General features: G+C 42.7%; 2 protein-coding genes across 13 annotated transcripts in view; both read left to right on the forward strand.

Moving 5' to 3' along the window:
• The first annotated feature begins 2978 nt into the window (after positions 1-2978).
• Positions 2979-18107, forward strand: LOC135253789 (heterogeneous nuclear ribonucleoprotein Q-like). Of its 5 annotated transcripts, none has more exons than XM_064333551.1 (12): positions 3011-3169; positions 4807-4966; positions 6141-6259; positions 6552-6659; positions 6883-6996; positions 7239-7415; positions 10693-10828; positions 11853-12061; positions 12523-12672; positions 13358-13479; positions 14542-14908; positions 16675-18107. In XM_064333551.1, exons 2-12 carry the CDS (start codon positions 4819-4821, stop codon positions 16711-16713), a joined length of 1689 nt encoding a protein of 562 aa, XP_064189621.1. In that variant the 5' UTR covers positions 3011-3169; positions 4807-4818; the 3' UTR covers positions 16714-18107. The 5 variants fall into 5 exon arrangements, 4 of the variants coding, with proteins under 4 accessions (XP_064189641.1, XP_064189621.1, XP_064189632.1 ...); XM_064333562.1 differs by having other exon boundaries at positions 13358-13458; XR_010329689.1 differs by lacking the exon at positions 16675-18107 and having other exon boundaries at positions 13358-13553; positions 14542-14683.
• A 1844-nt stretch (positions 18108-19951) lies between these two features.
• LOC135253808 (sorting nexin-14-like) overlaps positions 19952-23004 on the forward strand; it is a 32276-nt gene continuing 29223 nt past the window's right edge. For 3 of the 8 annotated variants that reach the window (XM_064333632.1, XM_064333614.1, XM_064333638.1), the window contains exons 1-4: positions 19955-20522; positions 20961-21111; positions 22044-22164; positions 22386-22456. In XM_064333632.1, the coding sequence (XP_064189702.1) occupies positions 20969-21111; positions 22044-22164; positions 22386-22456 (335 nt within the window). In that variant the 5' untranslated portion in view covers positions 19955-20522; positions 20961-20968. Of the gene's footprint in view, positions 20523-20557; positions 20862-20960; positions 21112-22043; positions 22165-22385; positions 22457-23004 lie in introns of those variants that run through there. The other 5 variants (XM_064333588.1, XM_064333623.1, XM_064333647.1 and 2 more) reach the window with 4 other exon arrangements.

The raw sequence follows: 23004 nt of genomic DNA on the forward strand, positions 1-23004 counted from the left end.
TTCTGGCAGCCAGATTCGGATGGTTTCATTACCGTCATTCCAAGGCGTCGGTATGTGGGCCAAGTGAAGTGGTAAGTGTGGACTGGCACTGATCCAGCACTCAGTGGCTATCTGGGTCATCCTTTATTGTCAAGCGCCAAGGTGCATAATAAATATAAGTTGTCAAAGCATGGAGAGGTTTTTTTATTTTTAAGTAGCAGCTTGTTAGAACAAAGCTGATATTTTGGATCATTCCAGGAGAACACGGGTCAGCAGGGAGTTTTCTTATAATGGACGTGAAGGTTAATAAATACTTGTGATTAACCTACAATGACTTAATGTAATCACTCTAGCCCATTCATGCAGAAGACAAGGAATAAGTTAGAAGTTAGTGTTTTTGCATTTGTAGCAAAATGAAAATGATAACCTATGATGTATCCTGGGCCTCTGAAGTTTCAGAAGTATCATGCATGAACAACATTTCTACATAGTCATTAATGGTAAAAAAAAATGGTAGCTAGAACCAGCCCTGTCTTTGCCTCCTATGAAAAACTCAAATTAGTTCTAAAATAAAAATGCAATTGTCAGCTTCCTTAAAGTGGGGGTACTATTGAAAAAAAATGGGCTGTAATTCCTACATGGATAACCCAATATGGATCTGAATACTCTCACATTAAAACTGACAATCAGCACTTTAACCACATATTTATTATTTTATTTCAAATCCAATGTGCTGGAGTAAAGAAAGAAAAAAAAATGCATCACTGTCCCAATACTTTTGCATTTAACTGTATTATACACTGAATGGCCACTCTATCGTGTACACCTGTTGGTTAATGCAATTGTTCCTCCAAACAGCAAATCATGTATACACGTGTGTGTGTGTGTGCACACGCGCACAGAGTAAAACTTGGAACCCTCCCAAATCTGGAATATGGACTGAAGTAAAAAGAACTGTTCCGGGTTTTACTCAGCACAGTTATCCAGCTAACTCTGAAATCTTGCTTTGTGAAATATCCTCCAGAACAAGTAATACCAGTATTGATATCTGGCTCATTTTTCACATATTTCACGAGTATTTATAATTGCCAAGCATGGCTTTTGCATCACCAATTTTATCCGTGTGTAGACTTGGCTACTACAGGCCTTACAAGGAACCCAATATGACTAGAACCTTTGCCCTCAGAACTTTTCTGTGGACAAGGACAATTGTGTCTTGCCACAATGAACTCCCAGTCATACCGGGCTAATAAAATTGCTGTGGCTTGCTTGATATCATGACTACAGATCTCAGGAGACCCAACAGCATTTTCTGACTTACTTACTGTTCACACTATTTAGATTAATTAAGTTTAGCAATATTTCCCCTACATAGAGGCAGCAGCACGGTGCAGTGCCACTGCTGAAATTAAGGCATTGTTGTATACTATTTTTTTTAAAGCATACCACGCAGGATTTTTTAGCCTTGCTGTGGTCATGTGTTTACAATCAAATTAGTCTCCTCATCTTCAACCCCGCCCACTCACCCTGAGTAACCTACTTTGGCCCTATAGCTATCCAATGTAGCTGGATAGCTTGAGGTAGTGCAATGTTACTAGAGATGAAGGTCCAACAGAAAACATGCCAACTCTATGTCGCTTTTCATCCCGTTTGTGAACTTCAGCTGTTACCATGGAGGAAAAGCAACTCCGAGGTTGACTCTGGTTTTTGAATGAACCTAGCTGTTGACTTGTGGTATCCCTTATCTTGTGCTTCTTCACCTCCGCAATTACTGTATAGCTAACTACAAACGCTCTTCTAAAACCTGATCCCACCCCAAAAGCTCTGTAGCCACAGCCCCCTCTCCCCACACAGAAAAGATTGTCACACCCAGAAATGTCCCAAATGCATTTTAGAACAAATACAGGCAGAAGAGAACAGATTAGGCAAATGTGTGCAAAGATCGAGACTGCCAGTGCATCATAGATATGACTGAACATGGTTATTTTATATTTTCAAGGTTAAAATCCTGTAATAAGTATGCCTTTAAGCTGTGCTTAGAGGCAAATGGGTTAATTAGCTGTGAATGACTTTGTTGAAACACATGAGTAAAGCTGTGGCGTATAGAATCTCGCATAACATTTTTCCTCAATGCTATCAGCAGAACATTAGGTTAATCGTAGTTTTGCTATATTGTACATATTTAACATGAAACTTGCTCATTTACTTTACACAACACAAGTGTTGGATAACACACCTGAACAAGATGCTGGCATGAACATTGGTGAATCTGCTGAGGCACAAATCAGCTGTACAAAAGTTCCTAGAATCAGCCACTGGTGCGCACCTGCATATCGAGTTGCACTGGAAACCTGAGAACCCTTATACTAGCCCAGCCCATGCAACACTTCTGGAGAAAATCCTAGGGGAAACAAATTCTAATATAATTATTTATGCAAGTGTAGCTAAATTAAACTCTTCAACTGCAGAGTAGAGGCCTACATATTCCCCTGTCATTTGGTATACTCTCTCAATATGTGTCTAACAAATCGATCAAAATGACAGCCTACCACGTGCTCCATAAAAATGACTAACTTATGAAAAAAGCAATATCTCATCAGCACTAAATGTTCGATCGGACTTTCTGGATATTTCTGAATGATCTCATATTTAATACAATAAGAACAAAAGTTTAGAAAAACTAGTTTCTGGTCGCTTTCAGCCTTCTGCAAAATCGAGGCACAATTTGAAGACGAAGAACACATCCCTTAAAACCCCGCCTGCCATCGATGACAGGGCCAGCCTAATAACAAGAAACACATAATTTCCCCTTCACTTCTCTTATACCACTTCAAGACATTAAAAACTTGGTAAATACATCAATGGTAGTGGAAACTTACTATCCAAAGCAGAACAAAACATTTAATTTCGGTCTTTCTATTGATTAATGAGCTTCGGCACTACTCCCTAATGACTCCGCCTTCATTGTAAGTGGCTCAGCCTGCGAAAAAGGCGAGCCCGTGCGTTGTTGTCCGTGAAACCCCATCTGTGCGAGCAAACTCACGGCGTGAGCAAATCCGCCATTTTACATCCTTCAGAGTGACAGACCGGAGCCGGACTCGTGCCGGGAGTTGTGCACCTTTCTCTTTTTTTGGAAAACTTTTCCCTTCCAAAATAACCCAGGCCGTACAGTTTGGATACCCGTTAACAGGTAAGGTCAATGTTTACCAGACTGTCAAGCCGGAGAGCTGCAGTGTGCAACAGATATAAATGTTCTGTGTTCTTAAACAAAGTAGAAAGTGGTTTGGGATGTTCCTGGGACCGGCTTTTTGAAAATGGACTCCATTCAGCCAGCTATGTGGCGGCACGCTGGCCAGCTGGGCCTTTGCATAAACTAATGTAGCAAGAACGATGTGTTTTTGGGACGTCTTAACTCAGATCTACAGATCTTATAAGTGGAGGTGATTCGATTCCAGCGTTACCTGATGGTGTTTTATGTGATGATTGGATTTAGCGGGCTGTTGACAAGATTTTTCCTTGCTAACTAGTAACGTTTCTCGGTGGATTTTCCAAGTTATCATTCTTGACTATTTCATGTTGCTAGTTAACTAATAAAATGTATGTCAGCCATCTAGCTACATGTTGTCGGGCCCGATCATACACTTTTAGACCATGGCACAACTAGGTTAATTGAACTGTCTTGCTATACACGATGCTAACTGAACTAGATGCAGAAGTTCTCATGAATAAGTTAAGTTGGTTAACATGCTATTCAACTAACTGTTAGTCTAACCCTTAACTTTTTAATTGTTCTAAAGAGTTGGTTAGCTGCCATTGTCGCGAAGCGTTACTCGTGAGAGGGACCGGTTTGCACAGTTAAGAAACGTGTGCATGGCTGTGTATGGATGTCATGGATTAGCTAGCTAACGCGGTTTGCTGTCTCTTCGCAACCTTGTTCGTTACGACAGCTATCCAACCATCTAACTTGGCATTTGTTATTAAGTGGGAACGGTCTCTGCCTCATTAAGGTTTTTGTAACAGCATGCTAGATTTATCGATGTAATTACCATATTACTTGCCGTGTAGTTATTTGTTACAGTGCATTGTTTCGCGGTGCAAGGAATAAGGTGACTAACTCGCCTTGCTGGACGGATAGCTAATCGTTGGATGAATTGGGTGGATGCTTACATAATGTTAGTTCTTCCACATGCTTTGTTGCCCTTTTAGCTAGAATGCAACTTGTTCTGATTTTTAGCATGCAGATCGCTATCTTTCTTGTGATGTCGGGCAAGTACCGGAAACTTGTGTGGTGGTGCTGGAAGGAACACGTGTACTAGCTACTGTACACTGCACAGCGCTCAGGCTCCTGTCGGGTGTGGAAGGGCCTTTGTTTGGGAGCAGTGGTCGTCTCGACTTTATTTGCAAGTGTAGTTCAAGGCGAGGACACTGAAATTGTTGACACATTCTCCCAACAAAAGAATCGATCACGCGAAAGTTGAAGGTTGCAAAAAGAGCTCCCCTAGATAGCTCGCGACGGTCACGTTTCTGTCTGTAGTTCATTACTCTGCTGACTGTTAAGATGGCTAGATATATAATATTTGTTACAGTAATATAACTAGCACGTTATCTTGCCTTTTGTTTTACCCTGGTAAACCGCAATGTGCAATGACAGATTTGTCGCGAAGTCATTACTGTTTTCTGAATTTCAGTAAGGTTGGGGCTATCAATGGTAGCCGTCTGTGTGCTTGTGCATCTTGTCAATTCATGAATATAATGACCGCATAATCTAACATTCTTTCAACTTTCCCTCCAATTTTTGGATTAATTTGGCTCATTGCATTTGCACAGATTTCTGGAGACATGGCCTCTGAACATATTAATGGAAATGGTACAGAAGAACCCACGGACACCTCTGATGCAGTTACCCATTCTGAACACTTCCAGACTTTATTAGAAGCTGGTTTACCACAGAAAGTTGCTGAAAAACTAGATGAAATTTACCTAGCAGGTAAGACTCACCAAACACCCCCCAAAAAGCATTTTATTCATTCAAATTTTCTTTTTTTCCCCACAATTGCATGTTTTGCTGCATTTAAGTATTCCCCTGTAATTGAATGTGGGAATTGGTATACGAAAGCAACTTTTTGTGGTTTCCTAACAAAATGGGTACTGCAGAAAAAAAATAATTTTCCACTCATAAGCATAAGAAAAAATAATTTTTGTATATAGTTCCTTTTGAGTCATGACAGTAGAACCGTTGTATTATTGTTAGCCGTGGTCAGGGAGCTGGGCTTGTATCCAGAAGGTCAAGGGTTCAAATCCCAGTCATGGCCGTATTGTTGTCCCAGGGCTTAGTTAATCCCAATATCTTTATTAAGTGTCTATCTGTACAAGTGGGATAATGGTGTAAGTCCAGTGAGTGAGTAAATGGAAAGTACCGTGTTCCTGAAACCACAAGGGGCCGGAGGCCTCACGCTGTTCGGATGCAGCGGCCGGAAGAAGCCTTTGCACTCTGGCTCTCTGGGGAAGGGGTGGGGGGGTGGATGGGTACCAGCCAGATGGGTACATGCGTAAACAATGGCAGCAGCTGCCCAGGGCTGGGGACAGGTGACATGCCCCTCCAAAAAAAGACCGTGGACAAGCTAATTATAGCGGGGGAAGACGGCGAGATCGGGTTACACCCGCCGCCTCCCCTCCCCGTCACATCTGCTACGATTAGCTCCGACAAGGTGGAATAATGCCCCGTTGGTGACCGCGTCCTCGTCCTCACGGAGCGTTTTGTTTCCCCTCGCGTCTTTGTTCCAGAGTGCACGTCCACTTTCCTTTCTGCTCCTCCTCCTTTTGCATGAGCTGTCAGATTTTTGTTAAAGGCTTCCGGAAAAAGTTTTTCCTTCCCCATTGCAGGTTTTTTTCGAATGACCAGCTGTCTTTAAAAAAATTACAGCGCTGTCTTGCAGCGGCCCCGGCCACAGAAATGCTAAATGTAGAAAAGGGAACCCTTGTGTTTTCTCTCGTGTCGGAACTGCAGTGCTCGTAATTCACAGTCTGGATTGTCGGTTCCTTCTGTTTATGTCCAAAATTTATGTCGCCGCGACAGTCCGATGCTAGCGTCCCGACTAGGCAACGCGTCCCCTCTTTGCAAAGAGCTAACCTCCGTTGTGTGTCCCCCCACCCACCCGCAGGTTTGGTAGCGCACAAAGACCTAGATGAGAGGGCATTGGAGGCGTTGAAAGAGTTTAATGAAGAAGGCGCCCTGCAAGTTCTGCTGCAGTTCAAGGACAGCGACCTCTCGCATGTTCAGGTGAGCGCTTTCGAGCCAGCACGCTCTCCGGAACACAGACCCACGATGACCTTTTTACCCCTGTAGTCACGGGGGCCTAAGGTCAGTCGGGTGCTCAGTCATTCGACAGCACGCTCTTTCTCAAAATGCACAACGCCAGTACACACGCACCGTGCGGGTGCAGGCGAGCTCGCCCTGCCGTCTCGTCGCGGAACAAAAGCGCCTTTCTCCGCGGGGCAACGAAGACCCAAGGCCGGTCGCCGGCGTACGCGCTCGCACGCTCACATCGCTAACTCTCGCCCTCTTTCCGCAGAACAAAAGTGCCTTTCTCTGCGGAGTGATGAAGACCTACAGACAGAGGGAGAAACAGGGGACCAAAGTGTCAGATTCCAATAAAGGACCAGATGAAGCAAAAGTAAAGGTACGTCGCCGAGGGCAGTATTTCAAAGACGCGAGGTTGCTTAGGAGCCAGGCTCAGTGGGTGGGGGATGTTGACTCTGTTCACCTTCTGCAGGCCACAGACCTCAAGCTTCGGCAAAAGGCTACAGGGACAGTGGTAGCCGAGCGTACCTTTCAGTGTTTCGGGCCGTGTCCAGTGTACTTTCTGCCTGCTTGCGATGAGCAGTTTGGTTGTTTTCCGACAGGCGCTCCTGGAGAGGACCAGCTACACGCTCGACGTAACGACGGGCCAGCGGAAGTACGGCGGGCCACCTCCGGAGTCCGTCTATTCGGGAGCCCAGCCCACCATTGGCACAGAGGTAAGGGTGTGGGCGTGGCCTCCGAGCTCACGCTAGCCTTGGTGCTCAGATGATGAAACACGTACTCTATCCTGGAGTGACTTCGGTTACGCTGATAGTTTACCGCTAAGATCTGACCGGGTACCTTTTTTTATTCTCTTCTGCGGCAATTTTTAAATATTGCTGTCACTTTTGTTTCTTTTTGTGCAGGGGTTTGGTTACTGGTTTGTGCTGCATTGTCCTCAAACTTTTGACCTCCCCAGATTTTCGTGGGGAAGATCCCACGGGACTTGTTTGAGGATGAGCTGGTCCCGCTGTTCGAGAAGGCGGGGCCCATCTGGGACCTGCGCCTCATGATGGACCCCCTCAGCGGGCTGAACAGGGGATACGCCTTCGTCACCTTCTGCACTAAAGACGCAGCTCAGGACGCCGTGAAGCTGGTATGCATGGCCTGCATGTGTCCTGCACGTTCCCTACACGACCTTTCCTCCCTCGCATGCGCCACTAATGTCCGTCACATCCCCTATGCGTCCCTTACGGTTGTCCCCTCCATGCCCCACTACTGTTTGACATGTCCCGTACACGTTCCTTACGATCGTCCCTGACACGCCCTGCTACTGTGTCGCATGTCTACACATCGCTTGTTGTCATCCCCCACACACTACTACTGTCTGACGGGTCCGCTGAATGTTCCTGACAATTATCCTCCAAGTGCCTTGCTACTGTCTGACACGTCTGCTAAACGCCCGCTTCAACTCACCTACATGTTCTCTAAGCTACTTCTGTCTACTCATCCCTTATACACATCTCCCTGTGAGCCGCATACGTATGTGTTGTGCTTACCTCCCACATGCCCATTGTGTACTTCCAAACACTCCCTACCCAGACAGCACACTGAGAAAAGCAACATAGGGTCGGCGTAGGCGCTCTGTCAGTTTCCGTCTGTGGGAGGCAGTCGAAATGTGGCGTAGGGGTAATTTGCCCATTGGGAAGATGTTGCAGCTACGTTTGTTCACCACCGCTGTATTATAGAATCAGCTTTGTGTCAAAAGTATCAGACAAAAACACTGTGACACAAGTATCAAACAGCAGTTTATACAGGCATAGAAATTAAATAGCTTGGAATATTTTTCCGTTTTGTTCCAAACTCAAGTCTTTAAGTTTTACTCAATGAAATCAATATTTTTCTTTGCAATCATAATTTCTTTGCTCATAATCAAAAATGTTTTGCTTGATAATTCTGAAACAAAGCTGTGTCAAAAAGATCATGTTTCCTTTGATAATTTTGACTGAAATCTAATTCCACAGTAAGCAATGTGTCGCCATAACATATTCCCAATGGGCAAACTACCTCCACGCTGTGTTTCTGCTATTGCCCACAGAATAAGCATCCACAACTGGACTTAGTTTTTTAAAACTGACTGCCTGGTCTTGTTGAGAGACGTTGCTTGCTAGCTCCCGTGCGGTTGGCTCCAGTTTAGGTGTTTCAACTACCCATTTCATCAAAATACGAAGTCAATAATTTTTTCTCCCGCTAGAAAATGTAGTTGCAGTAGGTCTTTTTTCTTCATCTAATGCAGTGGTTCTTAACCTTGTTGGAGGCACCGAACCCCACCAGTTTCATATGCTCATTCACCGAACCCTTCTTTAGTAAAAAATAGTGTAATAATGCAGACTAGACTGAGGGGTGGACCTCTGCGGCGGAGGCTCCACCGAACCCCTGAGACCGACTCACCGAACCCCTAGGGTTCGACCGAACCCAGGTTAAGAACCACTGATCTAATGTCTCCCCATGTGCCGATTTGTTAAGTTATTGTGTTATTTGGATAAGATTTTAATATTTTGTGGATGAATCTGGGACTGTTTGCGGTTAGTGTACAACCCAGGCTCAGCCGGACATCATGCCCATACAAGGGTCTCCCTCTTCCTTACTGTGTAGTGTTGTGTCGTTTGCGAACGATTCGTTCAAAAGAACAAATCTTTTGGGTGAACGAAGTGTACTGAATCACTTCGTGAAACAATTAGTTCGCGAACGTGAACTGGTAGTTCACTGACTGACTATCGTTCGCAGTTCAGTGATTCGTTCACTGAAAGTACTGCGCCCACCCCGAATCGTTCTCGAACGACAGTACACTTGCCCGAATCGTTCACGAACAACAGTACACTTGCCCGAATCATTCGCGAACGACACAACAGTACAGTACACTTGCCCGAATCATTCGCGAACGACACAACAATAGTTCGTTCCACTTGCTGTAGCGAATGAGGAGTCTCTGGTGAGGAAAGTGGATATGGAAATATAGATAATAAATGGATAATAATCGAACATCACTGTCAAGTGTGCTGTTTATTTTCAATGAAATAACAAGCCTTTTTTTAAAAACATGTCTCAAAGTAGGCTAGCCAAGGCTACTATTTTATAGACTACATTTTATGAGAAAACAATAGCCTATATCTACTTAGCCAACGTATATCAGCACTTTCTCTTTCAAGCAGCCGTTAGTCTCGGTAGAGTCACGGTAAAGAAATCAGCATCTAGGGCTAAAACAACACATTTTGGGAAATTTATTAAAATAAAATGGCCATATCAAACACATTCTTTCAAACTAAATTGTTTAGAATAAAATCTAAAACAAAAGAAAGTGCTTTGTTCTTTGGCTATTAAATATTCTGTGGGAAAATGCTCTGTCTATAGCCTACTTTTTAAACTGGAAAACTATATTCAATTAAAATAAAATAATGTGCTAATATATGAACAACGGTTCGCCTGTTTTCATTTTCGGTAGGCTACTAACCGTCAGCTGTTTTCGGTCCGATTTTTCGGTACACTCGACCCCCCCCCAACATCCACAGACCTTAATTTCTGCACGTTTCATCTAACCAATTCTGCCGTATTATGCCATTCGTGTAGGCTATATCTTAGCATATGGCTCATGCAGGCGGGCTAGTATGAAACTTGAGTGATGGTGACGTGATGGAATGCATTGGTTGTGGTTTCAATATAGCAACTTGTCTGCAACTTACTTTTTTAAAGCACGTAATGGCTTCGAAATTCTTGTTTGAGATTTTAAGAGGCATAATTTATTTTGTAGAACTTCACCACCACTCAAGTTTCATACAAGTCTGCCTGCACAAGACTTAGCGTGAATATCGGCTACACACTTTGCATGCTTTGTGCAGAAATGAATATGTGTGGATGTTCATGAGTAACCACCGGGTTATATTTGGAAATGGCCATTGCTGTGCAGAAATTAATCTCTGCGTGCGTTTCTGAGTACCCGCAGGGTTATATTTGTAAAGAGACGTTGCCATTGACTTTTAAAATTCTAAATTTTGGTGCTTTGAGGCTACCCGAAGATGGCCCCACAAGGTCAATTTTATCAGGGTGAGCTGCAGCAAATATCTAGGAAACTAGATATTTGCAACAAAACTGTATGGAAGGACAGATACTACACGGAGTAAGCAGAAACGTCTCTTAATTTCATTTTTGGGTGAACTGCCCCTTTAAGTCGCTGTGCTGTGGGTACATATCCGCTACACCTTTCCCACGTGTCCGCTACACCTTTCCTACATATCCTCTACCTCTTTTTTTTTTTTCTCCGCTACACGTACCCTTACACTGACATTTTATCAGCATAAGGAACGGCCTCAGACTTACCTGGTGTTCCTAGTTATTTCCTTGTTATTACTGCTTATCCTACTCTTCTCTTTCCTCAGTGTAATAACAGCGAAATTCGGCCCGGGAAGCACATCGGCGTGTGCATCTCCGTGGCCAACAACAGACTGTTCGTGGGCTCCATCCCCAAAAGCAAAACGAAAGAACAGATCGTAGAGGAGTTTGCCAAAGTCACAGGTAAGTGAACCGACTTCGCCTCATACCGCACCTGTAACGCGCGACACAAATTAGCCAATCGGAACGGGGGAAATTCTTAGCTTCTACCTGCCCCGTGACTATCAGTACCGAGATGTGGGAAAGGGCGATTTGCCAGTCGATTTTCCCCAGTGAAACGGAATATCCATTGCTGCCTAATTTTCATTGAGCAAAGGATTTGTCTTCCTCCCCTCATAAGCCTACATGTTTTCATGGCTCATTGTTGACATTAAAATGAAACATCTGTCTGCTGTCATGTTCTCACCAGATGGTTGCACTGGCTGTCCCTTATGGTCCATAAGCATAATTCATTCAGTTTGTCGTTTAATGCCTGTACAAATTTTAAATGTTTTATAATTTTTTAGAAATCTGACAGTTGCAGATGTAGGCATTGTGCTCAGTTTAACTGTTTTGCTTTGCTGTCAATTTTAACTGATTTAAATGTAATTAATTAAAATCAATATAATTGATTTTTTTCATATGGTGCTTTTTATGCCTCCGCGACGGCACAGCCATGGCCGGAGGCATTATGTTTTCGGGTTGTCCGTCCCGATTCTCATGAACGCAATATCTCAGGAACATGTTGAGGGAATTTCTCCACATTTGGCACACACGTCCACTTGGACTTAAGGATGAACTAATTAGATTTTGGTGGGCAAAGGTCAAGGTCACTGTGACCTCACAAAACATGTTTTGCCTTGGTTGGGGGAGGCATACAACCGCGAGGCGGTATTTCTAATTTTGGTAGAAGGATGTTACCCTTCTTTAAATGCTGCTGTTAAAGCATTTTGTGGTTAGGTTGAATAAATTTAATTGCATTACCTTAAGGACAGGCTTTAGTCCCTCATTCAGCCATGTTTGACGATAACACGGCATTTAGTTCAGCATTAGGCTAACTCACAAGGCTAGCGCTATGTCAAGCTTAGTCTTGAACACCCCATGGGCTCCCGGCTATTCTCCCTGAGCTGACACGCCCTCTCCCCTCCCCATTTTCTCTCTTGCGCAGAGGGTCTTAACGACGTCATACTGTACCATCAGCCGGACGACAAGAAAAAGAACAGAGGCTTCTGCTTCTTGGAGTACGAAGACCACAAATCTGCGGCCATGGCGCGGCGGCGGCTGATGAGCGGCAAGGTGAAGGTGTGGGGCAATGTGACGGTGACGGTGGAGTGGGCCGACCCCATCGAGGACCCCGACCCGGAGGTCATGGCCAAGGTGAGTAGACACAGAGCTTTTTCTTAAAGTGCGTCATCGTAGGGGACGCTGATCTCACCACCTTTGTGTAGCACCTACCTGGGTGAAGCATGGCAGCCATTTTGCTTGGACGCACTGTATTCTTAAGACATGTTTTGAGTTTGCTTCTTGCAGTCTGGTGCTTTGAATTGAATTGAGTCTTGACCTCAGATCATGTCTTTTGAGCTTGGAGAGTAGACACAAACCAGGTTTTATTTGCAACCTGAGCTAGTTGCTACCTGTGGTGACATTCATTTATATTTTTGTAAATGTATCCAAGAAACCATCAGTATATTGGATCTGAGACACTGGCCCAAGATTCATGGCTGGAGTATCAGTATATTTCTTAGCAGTGAGTTTGTAAACCCAATCCCCTTACGTCCTTGGTCTTTGTAGTACCGTCTCTCTTAACAGCTTAATGTTGTCTGCTTTGATAACCACAGGTGAAAGTTTTATTTGTAAGAAACCTAGCAAGTACTGTAACGGAAGAAATACTTGAAAAGACCTTCACACAGTTCGGAAAGTTGGAGCGGGTGAAGAAGCTGAAGGACTACGCCTTCATTCACTTCAACGACAGAGATGGAGCGGCGAAGGTAAGAGGGGTTTTCAGACGTATACCAATAATACGGTGGAACTGTGAGTTGCTGCATTCAATGTTCTTGCATTGCGGTGGTTGGGATAGAAGGTACAATGCTAGTAATGGAAGAAATGTGTTGGATTATGTGATCGACCTAGTCTTCGTACAATGGTGGCTGCTGAAAATGAGTGAGATGCTGTCATGTGTCCGACTGTCCAATCACAGTGGTAGCCACTGTTGAATGGAATGATTTAATTTATTGTCGCCTGCTCTCCTTGTGCAGCGATTGTAGCAACAGACATATGAGGAAAGCTGTAGTTTCATACTGTTGTACAGTGATTGGGCACGAAAGCACCCTACTTTTTCAGTGTCTTTAAGTGGAGGACACCAGCAAGCTAATTCATTGCGACCTGTTGTTGTGGTGCAGTGATTCTAAACCGCAGAAACGTGTGAATTCAGAATTCAGAGTTGCATGGAGATCCAAACGCCCTGCGGGCTTACCTTGATGGCCACCTAAACATGCATCCAGTTGTTGTATAATGAGATTAATCAGTGTTGTTGATGGATGGTATATCTCGTGCTCTCCTTGTACAAAGATTGTAACAACAATCGTCGGAAAAGTGTTTCATTCTGCTGCGCAATGATGATGACAACCGCACTGTGCACGATGGACGAACGCGCTCTTGTGTCGCCCCCTGCAGGCACTGGAAGAAATGAACGGCAAACACCTGGAAGGAGAGCACATAGAAATTGTCTTTGCGAAGCCCCCGGACCAGAAGAGGAAGGAGCGCAAGGCCCAAAGGCAGGCTGCCAAAACGCAAATGTGAGCGCCGCCCGGCCGCTCCCTGCTCAGAAAGCGGCATGCCTCTGTGGTATCTGGCGGAGATGGAGGGCTAAGTTCAGCGCATTTCTTCTCCTCTCGTGCGGGCATGCAAAACCCTTTAAACGTCCCAAAACTGCCATATTGGTTTTAGTCTGAAAACAGCATGGGCTCCACTGCCAGGGGAGTTGTTTTTCAGATGCTGGGGGATAATAAGCAGGCCTCCTCCACAGAGAGTCGATTGTGGGTTGTGGGCCAGATGCTCTATACTCTATCCAACTGCCTAAGATGATGAGAACTGCTTTCTAAACAGTGTCGTACTTGTACTGCACTGTAAACCAATCATGGGTGGTGTTTAGTGGGGTGCGTAGCCTGGGGTGAGTCGATGGGTAATGCACTGGCCTATCAATGATGCATGACTGCCATCGGCGATGGTTGGAGAGATCATAATGCAAGCCATAGGTCTGCCGTTCTAAATTGGGCATAGCAGAACAGTACTCTGAACAGTGCATTGATTTTCAAGCAGTGATACACGGGGTCCAAGCAAAAGACTAATTGTGAAAGAATTAGCATGTTTCGTACTGTACAAAAGAAATAATTTTGACGATAGACCAAATGCATCGAAGTTGTAGCCCAGAAAGTGTCAAAAATTTCACTTTCTTTCTATAGCGCCATCACCTGGCCAATCTGGGTAAGTTTTAATTCCTGAGTAGCAAGTTGTAATGGGAACCAACCTGCCAAATTGTGTTCACTTTTAGGGCACAAAAAAAAGGGATTTTTGAAGGTGTCCATCATCTGATGCATGGAGTAGGCATCAGCTCAACCCTGGGCAGTGTGTTGTGGGATAGTACAGGGAAACTGATGAATTCTTTAAGCAGTCCATCTGCCTGATCACTATTGTGTGCACTGCAGTTAGGATATTAAGGTTCTTTGCCTGAATTTCAGGCATGTTTAATGTTCTGGTTAAAGGTATGCCAGGAATTGTTAGGGAAATGCAAAGCTAGACCTCTTTGACCTTGCCTAAACTGGTTTTTCTCTTCTCTTATTCTTTTTTATGTAATGCAGGTATGATGATTATTATTACTACGCCCCCCCACACATACCATCCTTCTCTAGAGGTAGAGGGCGGGGAAGCAGGGGGAGCTACTCCTACCCCACCGAATACTATGGCTATGAAGACTACTATGACTACTACGGCTATGACTACCACAATTACCGCGGCGGCTACGAAGACCCTTACTACGGCTACGAGGACTATCAAGTCCCCGCCAGAGGCCGGGGCGGCCGGGGGGGCCGGGGATCGGCCCCGCCTCGCGGCAGGGGGGCGTCGGCATCCCCGAGGGGCAGGCCCGGCTTCTCGCAGCGAGGGGGTCCCGGATCGAGCAGAGGGACGCGAGGGGCCAGAGGAGGCTCTCAGCAGAGAGGCCGCGGGGTACGTGGTGCGCGCGGTGGCCGCGGTGGAAATGTAGGAGGCAAGCGCAAAGCTGACGGGTACAACCAGCCAGATTCCAAGCGCCGCCAGACCAATAATCAGAACTGGGGCTCTCAACCCATTGCTCAGCAACCCCTGCAAGGTGGTGATCATTCTGGTAACTATGGTTACAAATCTGACAACCTGGATTTTTATCAGGAATATTTCGGGCAACAGTGGAAGTAGAATGAGCACAGTAGGGATTTGGTTACAAAGAATGTTTTATAGAGACTTGGGCGATTGATCCACAAACAATGGCTTCCAAACCTTGACTGGTTGCCTTTTTCTCTCTCTTTTTAATTTTTTTATAAATTGGTGTCATCTGGAAAGATTTCACTCGTAAATATTTTTAACAATCCGCTTGGACTTGAACACTAGTTACACTCCCACCTGCTTCTGGCGAACTTGTTTTCTTTGAGAATTAAAAAAATAAGTCTCCATTTGTTTTTTGAAAAAAAAAAAAAAGCCAAGCCTCAAGTTTTGAAATTTGGAGATTTGCAATTACTTGCTTAAGTGAAGTTTATTTGTTATGTAAATATATTTATAGAAATATTTCTCTTCATGTCTTAAAAGTAAGTTAACACTTGTTTCCTGTATGAAATACAAATAAATGACCATTTGTATGTTACAAAACATAACACCGCTAGAAAGTAACATCTTGTTTTAAAATATTGGCATTGGTCCTAGTTTTGGCTTCATATTTTGGCTTGTATTCTTTGCTGTTTGTCTGCTTTAATAAAATTACACACAATCGTGTAACAAACTTCAAATTGTGTTTCAAATTCATGTTTCGGCAAATCTTCTCCTCAAATTGCATTCAAATTTAAGGTCCCATGTGGAAGAAATGGACAAAAAGGTTTGCATATGCTAGTTACATGCTGCAATGTCCTTTTGCATGCCATCAAAATTTTGTAGATCTTTTTTCAATTTGTGTAGTGGAAGTGAGTTGGCATTTCCTTTTTAACTGTTCAGGTTAAATGTGTAGAGCTGCACACCTCATTGTTTGCTGCCCATATTTCACTTTTGTTAAGTACAGAGCACCATTGTGTTCTGTGGAGGTGCCAAACTGTGTAAATTAACCCTAATTGCATAATCCCAGTAGCAAATTCTTTTTGTATTTGGATTCCCTTGAAACTAAATGTGCAGTTCTCACTTTTAAAGGTAAAAGCCATTTAAAAATTAGAGCTGAAGTAAAGCCATTTAAAAAAAACATTTAACAATTGGTGATTGTCGAGAAAGCACAATTTGATTTTCACAATGGGCCTTTTTTTATTGCTTTGAAACCCAGGTTGGGGTTAACTGCTGTTTTGCATGCTGAATTGCCTGCTGTTTTAAAATGACAATTGGAGCTATGTCTTGAGTGAGATTTGATTCTTCATGCATGCAATCCCCCCCCCTTTTTTTTTTCTTTTAGTGCTAAGGGTAGTGTCTTGCTTTTGTTGACCTACAGTAGCATACTGCTGCCGTGTGATGTTTTGTGCAGCAGAACCACACTACTGCCTGCTGTCCAAAAAGCTTTTAGATTTGTTTGTGCATGTGACATTTGCCGGTGTAGTGGCGCTTGGAGGAATGGTAGTTGAACGCTTGCTTTTTGTGATGCCAGTATTATTTTGGGTGGTGTCATGTTTCAGTGGTGTATTCTTGTTTATGTGCAGATTTTTTGTGTGTTATGTGGTTCTTGTTTGCGAGTCTTTCCTAATTGCTTCCTTTTGTTACCTGGCAAGCAGGCAAAAGGGGTCGAGGCCGGTCCTGACCTGTTTCTTTGAAGACTGACTCGCTACGTGGGGTTACGCCGGAAGCTGCCACTGGACGCGATGGTAAGGTCGACACGATGGTCCAATGATATTCCAGCCTTAAAGAAGACGCCTATCTCCCAGACTGCCACATTAAAAAGATCCACAGCAATTTGAAGATGTTACTTGCTTGGATTTTATTTTATTTTTTACTTTCTTGTGGAAAAGAGCCTTGAATTTAGCAATTACAACCCCCTTCCCCTCCCCAAAAAATGCCATTGTAAAATGATTGAAGATTTTCAGATTTTCTGAAAAGATAGTCAACCTGAAATGTCTTTTGCACTTTTTAAGTTTTCTTGATTTGAAGTGGCTCAGAAGGAGCTTGATGCTTTTGTATGTTTTTGTGTTTATTTGCAGCTTTATGTTGGGATGTCCATGTTGTAATCTTAATTATTTTAGATTTTGGATAGGTTTGAAGAACATTTGCAGATTTTTAGGTGTAACCACCTGGCGCGAGTTGTCAGGCATTCCAAGTTAAGTTGTTCTTTTCAGAACTTGTCTTTAAAGGGTTGGTTAACTACCTCAGTACAGAGGACGGAACTACCCTGCCTGTACTGTAAATAGGGGTGACGATATTGATGAAAGCAGGACCTGTTTCTTCACGAAATATGCACACAGGCAACAGCAGTACGTGTACTAAATTTAATATAGTACCTTTGCTGCTGTTTCGACACTGCAGACAGTCAAACTGGGCGTGATGAGCGTAAACATGCCCTGCTTTCATCCCCATTTAAACTGAGGTAGCATCTTTGCATCTTCAGATTATGTAGTTACTGGTTGTAAGATAGTTTGAAGAAAGAAAAAAAAAGTTACTTTTGTAAAAGCTTGAATATCAGAAACGGTATCAAAGCCCGTCGGTTTCCTTTTCTCCCCAAAGGAATACGCCGGAATGGTTTTTTTGTAGTCCTACTAATGCAGAGGCTTCATCTTAGCGATTATGTTAAGTACCTTTGAAGTCCTGCTCGTCTGTACGGACCCCGTGATAATCATGCACAGCCCGACAAAAACATTGCAAACTTGTGGCCTTTTTTCATCAGGTACCTAGCGCAGAATGCGCATAGACGGTCACGCCTTGAAAGGGCGTGAGAGAAGCTGCGTTTAGCAGCGTCCAGTTTAGAAAGGGATGCCGCGGCTTTGATTCATATTCCACATATTGCAAAAATACAACTGCTCACCCCACGTTTGTAGTTAAATCCCTATCAGTAAGCCTACCATTACAACAAACCTTTGAGTAAACTAAGATGTTATCAAGTTTAAACTATTGTTGGTGGCCAACAACCTTTTTTTGCATTCCTGCAAATAAATCGTTTTATACTGTAATATGCGGTGGGTGTAACTTATTTTTGTAATAAAGTTTTTGATTTCTATCTGTGTCTTAAAGCTACTTACTATCATATATTTTCACAGCTATATTCTGATCTGCTGTGTGCGTGTGCACGTGTGAGTGAATGCTCCTGTACCAGTTCATGTAAGGCTTACGTCTTGCAATGGATAAATCAAGTGTCTTTGTATTCAAAATCTGTTACAAATGCATTGCATTGATACACCACATGTGAGTCCCTTTCAACGCATTTTAAAACTATCATGAACCTGCCATTCTTACTACTAACTGTTCTACAAAAGCTTTATTTGGACATGGAGGAGTCCCAAGTTTTCGGGAAGTACGTTTTATTAGGTCATTCTCCATGTTGCAGCGTACAGGATTGTTCGCAGTGGAGCACTAACAAAACTTAACAATAGATGTTAAGAAGGAAGCACACATTGAAGTAGTCTCCAACAACTCATTTTTGAGGGAACCTCCACTGTGAAAGAACTTGGGAAATGCAGGGAATGGTACATTATTCACCCATTTGTTTCCTGCTTCAAAATGCTTGCTTGATAAGTCTTTTGAAAGGCTGTGGCCTTTTTTGTGAACAAAATGAAACAATGTGCTTGCATTCAATTGAATGAATTCATTTCAGATAAAAGGTGACTGTTAAAACCTCGCCCCTAGGTATCAAAAACAGCCAACTTCCCCTTCAAAGTGACAATTTGAGAGGGCAACATGTCACCCACAGCCTGTTTACAGGTGTACACACTGAATACCAGAAGGGCTTCAACCTGATTTTAAAAATTTGTGTGTGTTTGTGTGTCGACAGTATATATACATACATATATACTGCTGCGCAAAAGGAGTAAATCATTTCCAAGATCACCACAAAAGACCTAGCCTCAGTGCGGATAAATATTTAGTTTTCCAGTAGCTGGTGGTGTCGCCACAGATATTGATCTTAATGCTAAATGCAAGATCCTGTTTTTAGTCATGCATTTGCATTTGTTAGAATACTCTTTCCCACTATTGTAATAACTAGTTTTCATGTCCCACAGTCCAGATAATGGAATGGGTCAATGAAAATGGTTTTTCTGGTAACCAGCATACTGGAACCAGATGGTCTTGCTTGAGCAAATTGGTCTACCAACATCGTCATGTTACTTGATTGACTAAGCTAGTCTACCAGCACAACTGCTTTCATTGTCAGTTTGACCAAGCTGGTCTACCAATTGACCAGCATAAAATCAGCACTGACCAGCTAGGACCAGCAATAGACTGGCCTTTGCCCGCTTTAAACTTATGCTGGTTTATCCATTTTTTAGCAGGGACAGATGGTGTTGTAGTTATTTAGTAAACTTATGCCAGGAAGGAAGTGTCATGTTTTTGACTGAATGAGTGAACACAACTGCTTTTTTCTGAAAATGAGTGAACCAAAAACGTTAGGTAGCCAGCACCTATCATATAGAGTGGTCAAGGGACTACACAAATTTAGCTATTCAGTATACCTGTCTTGACTCATGTGACCACAAACACGAGTAACAAATGCACAGTAAATCAATTTCATTGCCCAAAGTACATTTAATAGATGCAGTTAGAGACCATTAACGTTGCTTGTATCAATACAATTGAAATGACAACGATTGCGAATAAAACATGCAAGTGCCCAACAGATGATTTAAGTGCAACCACAGTAGCTACAGTGATTACAACCTTCTTCCAAAAACATATCACAATTTTAAAAAAATGATAATGAAGAACACGAAAGGGTGAGTAATAATTCAATTAAAGGCAAATCACGTTAGTGATTATAGCATCATTCAGCAATAATTTGACGATTTTGCTGACGCATCCCTTTGTGATTATCATGAAATGACATCACGATGAGGTAAAGGTATGGAAGCACGTTCATGGCCAGTGACTGGGCTCTACTCGTCTTCCACACGGTGGTCTTCCCTGATGTTTGGGTTACTATGCAGAATTTGTGAGACCAAAGGAGTTCCGGTACTGGAATGATAGGGGGCATGGAAAGAATTTTTCAACGGAAAGTGTCACTTAGGAAGTGTGATATCGTTTTGCTATAGCGAGTCTTTGTTTTAGTACCAGCAACTAACTGTGCAGGAGAAGGATAAGCACAATAATAAAAACTGTGTTATGAACGATTGTGTGCATTGCAGCTCTACTTTCATTTATCATTAAATCAGTATTACGCATACATGTAGCAAGGCGAATCTAATTATTTTCTTCAAATTCGGTAACGTTTGCTACCGCGTAATGTTTAAGGCTAGTGAATTCTATTTTACGTTCGCTGTCATCGATTCCCGCACTGCAGTGCAGACTGGAGGCACGCAACTGCACGCTGGTTAGCTAGCACAAACTATTACGTCCAGTTTTATAGTCTGTAACTTCGCATATCTAACGTTACTGCTCTTATCAGCTAGCTAGCTAGCCACTACAGTTGGAGCTTGTTGAGGTAAGTCAGCATGACTGCTATTTAGACAACGTTACGCTGTCACACGTTCAGTTTTCTGCTTGTCTATCCTGGTAGACTAAACTAGCTGACTAACGTTATTCATACCTCGAGTATTTTACAACATGGCCATTAAAGTGAAATAACGTTGGCTTGTTAGATTGATAGATATATCAAACTAACTAAGTGCTGGGGGTATTGTAGCGTATATGTGACATTTGACGTCTCCTTTGAAATAACGTTAATTGCGCTGACGTTTGTTTCACAGTTGCACAGCCGGCATGCCATACTGTAACTAGCTACGACTTAGCAGTGTTGTAGCTAGTAAACAACCACGTTTAGGTAACTTATACATTATAGCTACGCTTTATTGTATGCACATCGTATTCAGAAAACTTGCTAATTTAATGAGTTAATTGATTATTTTGTTTATCCAAATAGAACTCATAATGCCACTGACATCTGTCAGAGCACGTTTGGAGACCCTGAAACAGAAGCTGAAGTTGGACCTCTTCAGAGAATTGGGTCGCCAGTATCCGGTCTTCTGTTTTCTTCTTCTTTTTTTGCTTTTGTCAACCGTTCTCTTAAATAGGTACATTTAACGTGCACATGAATGTGGTGTCCTTCAGACGTGATCTGTGGATTGCTGTAGTTTGGAATTCAGGCGGTGATCGAGTTGCTCAATGCCATGGGGAAGTGTTTAGACATACACATCAGTACATAGCCAGCTCAATGACGCTATAATGCTTAATCAAATACAACTCTTAACCCATATTAAATTAACCTTCCAATATTTACAGTAAACAATATAAGTTTCATGCATTCTGTCCAAAACCATAAAGTAGATAGGAATGTTGTTTTGAACGGTAACAGGTTGTCATATGCAAAGTGATTCATTTTGGTAACTAAATTGCATGCAAATTCATTTAATCGTTTAACCGAAAGTAGGCCGAATATCGTATTATGCATGCTTTATCCACAGCTTTCTCGTGCATCAGAGAAAGTTTAAGTCACACGTGAATGTCAATTGATGACATTCTTGTTGGAACAATTTATGATATCTTTCACTGGAAAACTGGAATTTTAACTTTTGTTATAAATAGCCTACTTAAAATACTGTATGGAAAGGAACAAGATACTCAGTTTGATTATTTTTTATATAGTGACCCTTTAACTGTAGCTACAGTACGTCTCAACATTGTGACTGTCCAGGATTACCACAAAATGCCATGCACAGGGGGTTTGTAATGGTGGATAAAATGCCCATTCTTTGAGAACATGGTTTGTTTGTGGATCTCTCTGGGTCATGGTGTATGTGGAGCACAGCTGAAGCAGGGAGACCATCACACACTTCACAACATTTTATGGTTCATTATTAATTTATGTATTTGTATATTTTATTTGATAAGTTAGTTCATTGTAAATATGTTGTTGTAAATTATATATTTTTAAATGCATGTATTGACTATGTTTATTTGCATATTTCTAAATTGATTTTTCACATGCTGACAACTTTCTTCTCAGATACCTTCACATTCTTATGCTTTTCTGGTCATTTCTGGCTGGTGTCGTCACTTTCTATTGTTCACTGGGACCAGAGACCCTACTGCCCAACATCCTGTTCACAATAAAGCCAAAATCCAAGGTAAAACAGAGCATCACTCAAAGATAAATTAGTTGTAAAAGCGCAGTAGTTTGTTTTATTTTAATTTGTTTAATTTGTTGTCTCCAAGGTGGAGTTTTGTTGTCTAAACTGCAACATTAAGCCCCTGCTAATGCTTTTCCACTTAGCGCTGAAGATCGTCTGGCATTTCGTGTTGTTGTGAGGTATTTATTTGTAAAGGTTTGTTTTTGTCTTCACGACAGGACCAGCAAGAGCTATTTCCCTTGGGTCACTGTTGTGCTGTTTGTGGCAAGATCAGATGTAAGCGACACAGGTATGGCCGTTTACCAATAAAAGTTTAATGTTTTGGGGTGTTCTGCTTTCCAATTCAGGGTAAAATGACTCCACTGAAGACAAAAAAGACTTTTATTTTTAGTATTCTGTGTTATTACTGTTTTTTCTTCCATTGAAGATGAATGTGGAATAACATACAGGGTAACGTATGTTCTGTACAATATCACTAATAGATTACCTAAAAGCATGCATACTTAAATGGCGCTATTAGGCATGTACTGCAGTTAAGGTTATTGCCGAAGTCTTGTTAATGGACTTGCAGACTGATAAGTCTGTTTAGAACAGTGACAGTCTATAAAAGGATATCTGAAAAATAGATGTATGATGTATCACTGCTGTGCATTTTCATTCATTTCAAATAAAATAGAAAATGAAAACACAGGCATGCTGAACGTATCTGCAGAGGACCAGCAGTGCTGATTAAGTTACCAGCAGTCTGGGCAGCTGACCACATATTGGAGAAAAGCCGGAGAGGGCCTTCAGAGCGGCCTGGGCCGGCTTGACGTTGGCCTGTCAGCTCGAGGCCGT

The sequence above is a fragment of the Anguilla rostrata genome, chromosome 1 (assembly GCF_018555375.3).
Source record: "Anguilla rostrata isolate EN2019 chromosome 1, ASM1855537v3, whole genome shotgun sequence".
Classification (NCBI taxonomy): domain Eukaryota; kingdom Metazoa; phylum Chordata; class Actinopteri; order Anguilliformes; family Anguillidae; genus Anguilla; species Anguilla rostrata.

Bases quoted from the DNA above. Each gene is read 5' to 3' on its own strand.
- LOC135253789 (XM_064333542.1), top strand. From the start codon at position 4,819: ATGGCCTCTGAACATATTAATGGAAATGGTACAGAAGAACCCACGGAC. The intron at 4,967-6,140 runs GTAAGACTCACC...ACCCACCCGCAG, and splicing joins AGATGAAATTTACCTAGCAG to GTTTGGTAGCGCACAAAGAC. The intron at 6,660-6,882 runs GTACGTCGCCGA...GTTTTCCGACAG, and splicing joins CAGATGAAGCAAAAGTAAAG to GCGCTCCTGGAGAGGACCAG.